The sequence below is a fragment of the Papaver somniferum genome, chromosome 1 (assembly GCF_003573695.1).
Source record: "Papaver somniferum cultivar HN1 chromosome 1, ASM357369v1, whole genome shotgun sequence".
Lineage (NCBI taxonomy): Eukaryota > Viridiplantae > Streptophyta > Magnoliopsida > Ranunculales > Papaveraceae > Papaver > Papaver somniferum.
The window spans coordinates 247,629,469-247,637,925 of NC_039358.1; the positions used below are offsets into that span (position 1 = coordinate 247,629,469).

At 36.7% G+C, this 8,457-nt stretch overlaps 1 protein-coding gene across 1 annotated transcript; it reads left to right on the plus strand.

The window, feature by feature from the left end:
• Positions 1–6,596: 6,596 nt before the first annotated feature.
• LOC113276312 lies at positions 6,597–7,169 on the plus strand. The gene has a single exon (XM_026525912.1). It carries the CDS (start codon positions 6,597–6,599, stop codon positions 7,167–7,169), a length of 573 nt encoding a protein of 190 aa, XP_026381697.1.
• Positions 7,170–8,457: the final 1,288 nt, after the last annotated feature.

Sequence of the window (8,457 nt, forward strand, 5' to 3'; positions counted from 1 at the left end):
CCTTTTATCCTTCCAACTGTTAGTAATAAGGGCTGCAATAGATCCGAAATCTCTTATAAATCGAATGTAAAAGGAAGCTAAACCATGAAAACTTCGAGCTTCGAAGGCTGTTTTAGGAGTAGACCAATCACGAATAACTGCGATCTTTGAATCATCTACTTGAATACCATCAGCAGAAATAACGTAACCCAAAAACAGAATCTTTGAAGTGAAAAATTGACACTTCTTCAGATTGATAAATAACTCATTCTCCTTGAGAGCATTGAAAACATCCCACAAGTGAGAGTTATGTTCCTCTTCAGATTTATAATAGATAAGAATGTCATCGAAATAAACCACAACAAACTTACCAATGAAGGGTTGTAAGACTTGATTCATAAGCCTCATGAATGTACTCGGAGCATTAGACAAACCAAATGGCATAACAAGCCATTCAAAGAGACCATCGTTTTTCTTAAACACAGTCTTCCATTCATCTCCAAGCCTAATTTTGATTTGATGATACCCACTTTTAAGATCAATCTTCGAGAATATTATGGAACCGGATAGCATGTCAAGAATATCATCTAATCTTGGAATTGGGAAACGACAACTGATCGTGATCTTGTTAACAACTCTACTATCAATAATCATACGCCAAGTTCCATCTTTTTTAGGTACAAGAAGGGATGGAACAGCACAAGGGCACAAACTACGTTGTATGAAACCTTTAGACAGAAATTCATCCACTTGTCTTCGAAGTATATCGTGCTCTTTAGGACTCATACGGCAATGTGGAAGATTATGCAAACTTGCACCAGGCATGATATCTATTTGGTGTTGAATATTTCTCATAGGTGGCAAAGAATCAGGCATATCAGATGGTAAAACGCATGCGAACTCATCTAGTAAAGACTGCACTTGAGTAGGAATAGTTGTAGGAAGGTCAGGAGTAGAAGGTTCTACAACTAAGGCATAGATCGTACCTGATTCTTGTGCATCGTCTAAGATGTCCCGGGAAACCAACATCGTAGTCTCTTCTTGTTGTATACTTAACTTAGGTTTCGCATAAGATGGTTGTATTATGATCTTGTTTCCATTGTACATGAACGAATACGTATTAGCTTTACCTCTATAAGTCACATCCACATCATATAGCCATGGACGACCAATTAATATGTGGAAAGCAGTGATATCCACGACATCACAAACCACTGTCTCATTATATACCCAAATTTTGAATGACACGAGACACTGAAAATCTACATTCTTATTGTTGTTATCATCAACCCATCGAATGGAGTATGGTTTAGGATGTGGACGAGTAGACAATTGCAAGTTTTCCACCAATCTATATGAAACAGTATTTTGACAACTTCCACTGTAAATAATCATATCACAGATCGTTTTTTGCACACGTCATTGAATGCGGAATAAACGATTACGAGTAGGATCGTCTGCACTTGGAATAGATAACATATTTCGAATAACACAAGTGGCATAATATCCTTCCTCTCCTTGATCCCCATAAGTAGGTATATCTCCGATATTTTGAGAAAATTCTTCACTTTCTTGTTCATACACATTAGCAGATTCCTCTTCAGTCATCAATGTGCGCCCGCTCCTACATTGATTTGATGTATGGCCCGGTTGCTTACACTTATAACACTTGTTTTCAGTTGGGTATGCATAAGGGTTTTGAGGTTTTGATCTAATGGGCGGAGCATTACTAGGCTGGGGTGGATATTGTGGAGTCTTTGTTTTAGGTGGTTATTGGGAAGAAGATGGTTCGGTGGTAGTGGAAGTAGGATAAGTACGGTACTGGAATGGAGAAGGTTGTTGCCTATTAGGAAAATTTTGAAACGAAGGTTTCCTAAGGCTAAAAAATGATGTTTTGGGGTATGGTTGTGGAGAATGCACGAAAGATTCTATCTTTAAAGCATTATTAATGACAACATGAAGAGAAGTAATTTTTGAGTAGATAACTTTTCTTGTATACCCCAATCAAGTACATTGATGAAACGTCCAATTTTTTGATCAAACGTCTCGCTCAACTGGTTCCGGGATAACAAACGAGAAAATTCAGTCACGTATTCTTGTACTGAGCGGTTACCTTGGCGACAGTTTTGCAAACTGATGATAAGGTTTGCACGTAGTCCGGAGGCAGAAATCTTTGCTTCCACAGTTGTTTCATGGTTGTCCAGGATTGAACTTGTCGCATACCTTGGTTGGCTCGTTCTAGTTGAAGATGATCCCACCATGAAGAGACTGGTCCCGTAAGCTTGAAAGAAACAAGTTCTACTTGCTGATCTTCAGGTATGCGCATATAAGCAAGAAAATGATCAACTGTACACAACCAATCTAGGAAATCCTCAATGTGTAAGAGTCCATCAAACGAGGTTATTTCATCTTTCGGGCGATAGGTTTATGGGTTTCCCATGTTCCTTTTATGGCGTGGTGGTGGAGGATAATAATATGGCTCGTAATCGTCAACATCAATTGCTTGTTATTGTGGAAAAGTCTTGTGCCAATTTTGGGGAGTAGAATAAGAGTTGAAATTCTCACAAAAATCAAATTGCGGGTTGTGGAACGTAGACAAGAAAAGTAAGTTGGAGTAGTGAATAGTGGATGGTAATATGACTTGTTTATGGAAGTATCATGGATGTAAGAAGGTTGGGAAGTGACTGGAGGGGTTTGAAGATGGGTGGTGGAGTTGGGAGGGATAAAAGTATGAGGATGGTCAATTCATCTCGGGTTTTAGGTAATTCTCCAATTACCTTCTTTCCTTCGTGTCCCATGAACTTAATAAACATATTTTCGAATTTTTTTGTGATATCTTCGAAAAGTTCATAGAATACCGTGGTTAGATTCTTTTCAATATTGATTCTCATTGCTTGGGTATCAGTTTCTAGGTATTTCTTCAAATTTTTCCTCAATTCTTCAATCTTCTTATAACCCATGTTAGTGGAGGCTCTCAATCGAGGCTCTGGTACGACTTAACGTAGCGGAAAGCGTGTAACTTGGATCAAGGATCCAAAAGATAGTGAAAACTAGTGTGAAATCAATAGATTCAGAAAATCTATAAGAAACTAGAGAACAATAATAACTAGATAAAATATCTTTGATAAATCAATAAGATAATAATGTTTAATATGTGTAAATTTTACAAGGCTAGGCCTTCTTATATAGGCTTCACTATTTCCTAAAAGTAATAAAATCGGAAAAGAAAGTCATACTAAACTAGGAAACTAATATGTTCTAGAATTGTTCCAAAATAGGAAAATCATAAATTAGGAAATAATACTAGAAATAGAATACGGTTTGACTCTAATATTAAATAGGGGTGACTTGGTCTAGATGTTCTACATCAGCTGAACCTCATGATAAATTTGTTCTGGCTTTGTCTTTGTATACTCACTTATTCAAAATCATATAATATGCTCTCCAAGACACTACTCAAATCTTCGGATGAGCCGTCATGAAATCTTAACACCGGGTTTATCATTATTATGTTGTATTCCCTCCGTCCTTATTATAAAGGCGGAAAACTGTATTTTTCTTGTCATACCAAGTAGGCGGAATGCTAATTCCAAAATGATTTTTCACGACTACACACTTATTTATGTTGATTGAATATCGTAACAATTTAATTATGTACCTTTAGCATCAGGGATATGATAAAGGATAAAACATTAAAAAAAACCCAAGAAAAACATCGAATGATTATGAAAACAAAAATTGAAATCGAACTTATTGTTTTCGAGACCAAAACAAGTCCCCAGGGACGAGTGGTTTCCCAGCTATCTTTTTCCATAAAAAATGGTTACTTCTCAAGGGAAGATGATCCAAGATTTTTTTTAAAACTAAAAAATTCCATTTTACCTTCATCACCCTGATACAAAAAATTGAGTCACTTTCAACCCTCAAGGATTTCAGGCCCATTTTTCTACCAATACCATCTACAAACTCCTAGATAGATGAAAATATGCAACCCCAAAAGAGAACGATGCCTTAATATATATGGGGCTTACCTTTATGGAAATTCGGGATTATGCCCAACCCCTCGAAGGAGTTGGGCTGCCCCAGTCCAAAGCCCAAAAGGAATTAGTGGGTTTTCTTAGACTCCTAACTTGAGGAGAAAGAAAACGACACTAAGTTAAGGACGTGTGTCAACATGAGGTAAGAGAAAGATAGTTATAAAAGGAAATAGGATTTTTTTTTTTAATCGGTAAATTAGTCATTTATTGAACGAACGCAGGAACCAACAGCAAAGGAATTACCAGTGAGGTCATAACTAATGGAGTATCATTCAACGTGAATACTGCAATTGTAAAGGGTGCTCAAGACTATAATGATGAAGACGGAGTTATTTGCGCTGTGGTTTCGACGCCTATCGTGCAAAGGGTCAGAGCGAAAGAAACACAATTAATAGTTTGTTTATAGATAACTTATAATTTGACTAGTATTACTACTGAATTAAACCTAATAAAAACCCAAAAACAAAAACAATGAAAATGTGTGATCGATTGGCCTTTTCAATTCATATGGCATTCTCCAAATCGATGCCATTGAAATCTAATTCATCTAAAGAGAATGATTGGTGCCGGAATTCACATAGGAATTTAGGTGACAAGATTCGTTGGAATTGGACTGTTATTATTAGGAATGATGATGATTGGTGGGATAGTGAGATTCTGAAACCCGTAAAAACGTAGCGGGGATTCTGTGTCAAAACCAATAAGTAACTAGGATAGCGACTTGCCATATTTTTAAATCAGATAGAATTTCTATGCAGGCACATTTGACTAATTTGGATTTTTCCGTAGACTTTGAAAAGACTAAGGGATATAGAATGAATGTTAGAGCCACTTATTTATTTTCAATCCGGTGAGAGATTAGGTGAATGAGTGATTTTTTTATCGTCGAGAAGCAATTAGAACACATTAATATGCATATGATCAGTCGCTTAAATAGAAAAGCTATTCGATTAAGCGACTGATTATGTGCCTCTCCAAAATTCGTAAATCTTTGTGTCCTTTTCTTAAAGAGGCCGATCATGTGCATCCCAATACTGATCTTTTTTATTTAAGAAGTCGATCATGTGCCTTTAACATTGTTTTTTTCTTTAAGAGGCCGATCATGTGCCTCTCAACACTGATTTTTTCTTCAAGGTGCCTCCCTATACTTATTTTTTTCCTGAGTGGCTAATTTTGTGCTTATTAGTCTCCATTATGACACGAGATTGCATAAAAGAGTTTGAGTAACATTCTCATTCTATAGTACCACCTAGTTTGGTATCTTTTTCTTTCTATCAAACTCCTTCAATCTAAATAAGTGTTCTCATTTCATAACCCTTGCTCTAAAGCCTAAACATAAGTTGGTCAATATTAATTTATGGAGATATCACAACACTTTTTATGTAAAATATTTAGGAAGGCTCTGTATGAGTTCAAAGATTTTTCTTTTGGTGGTTGTTTCTACGCGGGATGATTGACAATCAAATTTACCATGTTATTGCAAACATTCAAGATCGTTTCATGGGGTAAAAAGTTCTACATGATTAAAAAGCCTGGATAAATTGGGGCCTATGTCACTTAATTGGGTCCTATAAATACATGACAAAATAGGATTATTAGGAAGTAATTTGTAGAAACTCCTTATCCACTATTTTTGTTAATGCTTAATATGCCCTTATTAAATTAGTGATGATTAATTAAGTTAATATTTGTGAAATTAATTAGTATTTGAGTGGGATTATAATGTTTGGAATAGAGTAGAAATTCATTTTCTTTTTTAAGGTTTGGAGGGAAATAAGAAGTAGAAGGAAAAAAAGGAAAAACTAGGGCTTGTGATTATCTTAGCAAAAATGAAACTTTATAGTGATGATGAAGACTTTAGTAGTGATGAAGAAGTGGGTGCATCAGATTATCATGATTTCGATCCTACCGAATTGGATAAATGAAGAACAGAATGTCCACCAAAGAATGCTTGAGGATATTATTCAAGCACAAGAACAATTTCGTCGGGAAGAAGAAGGTGATAATGCTCTTAATAAACAGGTATGAGTTATAACGATCTAAAAACATGTATTTGCATGTCCCAATCGCCCAAAAAGGGGAAAAATTCAAAACTTTAACCCAAAATCTGTTTATTCGATAGCAGGACATAAACCGATTCTGGGTAAAATTCCCAAATTGGGTACAACAATCGGTCTTCGTTCATCACCACATAAACCGATTGTAGTAAGAATTTTGGCGCGATGGGTACATGAAGAAAATCGTCTTTTGTTGGTGATGTTCATAATCCGATTTCTTCAAAATACACGAAGTTGACAATCGGTTTATTTTCCTATATATGTAATCCGATTTTGGAGAAAAAAAGTTCCATGACAAATGTGAACAAAAATCGGGTTATATGACACGAGACGTGAACCGATTGTAAACTTTGAAATTTTTTCGACAATTCTTTAATCGGCCTTTATAGTTGCACATATAAACGGATTGCTAATAATCGGTTTAATCGACTGTAACATATAAACCGATTTTGAATCATCAACTTGTTGATATTTGTTGTAGATTGTTGTGACGTTTGAAAAAGATTAACCCAAAGATGTATATATGCTGGGTCCTGATACCTGTTCCCACTATTTCACCGATTTGGAATGGGAATACAGAAACGATGCAAAGCAATGGTTTATAAACAAGGGGATAGAGATCAAATACGCGTTAATTTTAGGCCATCGTTCAAGTAAAGATCGTTTGGAATTTGTTTGTCAGAGAGGTGGAAATCAAGAAAGTCACTGGGCAAAGGACAAACTTGACGTGAAGAAGACGACAAGGGAATACATTACTAAATCAAAGAAGTATGGTTGCCCGTTTATGATTATAGTTAATAGACCCAAGAGACCCGATGGTAGTAAGGTATACAAGCTCTCTAAAGTGCTGAATGGTTGTCATAATCATGATGATCCGGAATCTCTTGCTGGACACGCGACCGTTTGTGAGTTGAAACCACATCAATTGGAAACGGTGAGGTCGATGAAAGCGTTTAGACAAAGTGACATTCTTAGGAAGATTAAGGAGGATGATAAGAATAACTTGTCCACTTTGAGACAAATTTATACAACAAGAGCAGCTTTAGGAGGAGGGAATGGGATGGTAGATCGGTTATTGAACAATCTCAGGGGTTAGCCAATCAACACGGATACACAATGAGGAATCAAGTATTGGAAGGGAAAGTGACTCGTATTTTCTTGGTGCATTCGGAGATGATCAAGTTGGCCCAATGATTCTATCAAATTTTGTTAATAGATTGTACATACAAGACCAACAAGTACAACATGTCGTTGTTAAACATTGCTCTCCATACTTCCGACAAGTAAACTTTCATGGTAGCATGTTGGTTTACGGATTGGGAGAATGATGTGGTTTTTACTTGGATGCTAGAGACCTTGAAGGAGATATACCGTAGCGATCAAACTCTGAGGATCACAGTAACGGATAAGGACCTAGCACTAATGAATGCCATTGGAGTGGTTTATCCGGATGCTAAGCATTTTCTTTGCACATGGCACATACAATGCAATATTAGAATTAATTGTAGGGGTCATATCCAAAAGCCAAAGAAAGAAAAAGGTACCGCTCGTGAAAAGGCCGAAGATGAGCGTATTCAAAAACTAACTCTGGAACAACGAGAGGAGGACAAGAAGAAAAGGAAATCGGAGTATGAAGCGAATGGGTTACTATGGAAGGCTTTTCAACATCATTGGGATCTAATGGTATACTCAATGTCCCTGGCCGAGTTCGAATCCTACTTGGAGAGTTTTATTGGGCTATGGAAAAAGGATTACGAGAAATGTGTGGTTTATTGCTTGAAGGAATTGTTGGATCCGTACAAGGAAAAATTTGTGTATGCTTACACCTACCAACACATGCATTACAAGAATGAGGAGACAAGTATCGCGGAAGGATCTCATGGACGTTTGAAAAGCTTGCTCCGAGGGAGCCAAAACACCATGGTTACGGTACAAGAAGCCATCCATGAATATCCCAAGGAAGATATCATCAAGATAACCGCTCAAATAGAAGAGAGTAGGATGAAAATCATCACAAGCTACAAAGATTACCGTTGGTTGATTAGACGTTTAAACTATAGGGTGTCTCATTGGGAAATCATTTATATGATGAAGGATTACAAATATTATGTAGAAAAGGAGATGTGGAGAAGAAGAATTGTATGTTCATGTATGACGATGACGGCCTTCGGATTTCCGTGTCGTCACATGATTCAGAAGTACCAACAAAGAATTCCTTTTGAAATCATTGATCCTTTTTGGAACCAACTTACTTTCAAACCACCCCCAACTGAAGAACCACTCGAATCCTTTGTGGACACAGATATTGGAAGAGAACTCATTGAGAAATTCGCAAAATAGGATGGTTTGGGACAAAAAGTTTTGATGTACGACTTCAACTAGCC

What these genes read in the sequence shown, in the direction of transcription:
- LOC113276312 (XM_026525912.1), top strand. Translation starts at nt 6,597, where the DNA reads ATGCTGGGTCCTGATACCTGTTCCCACTATTTCACCGATTTGGAATGG.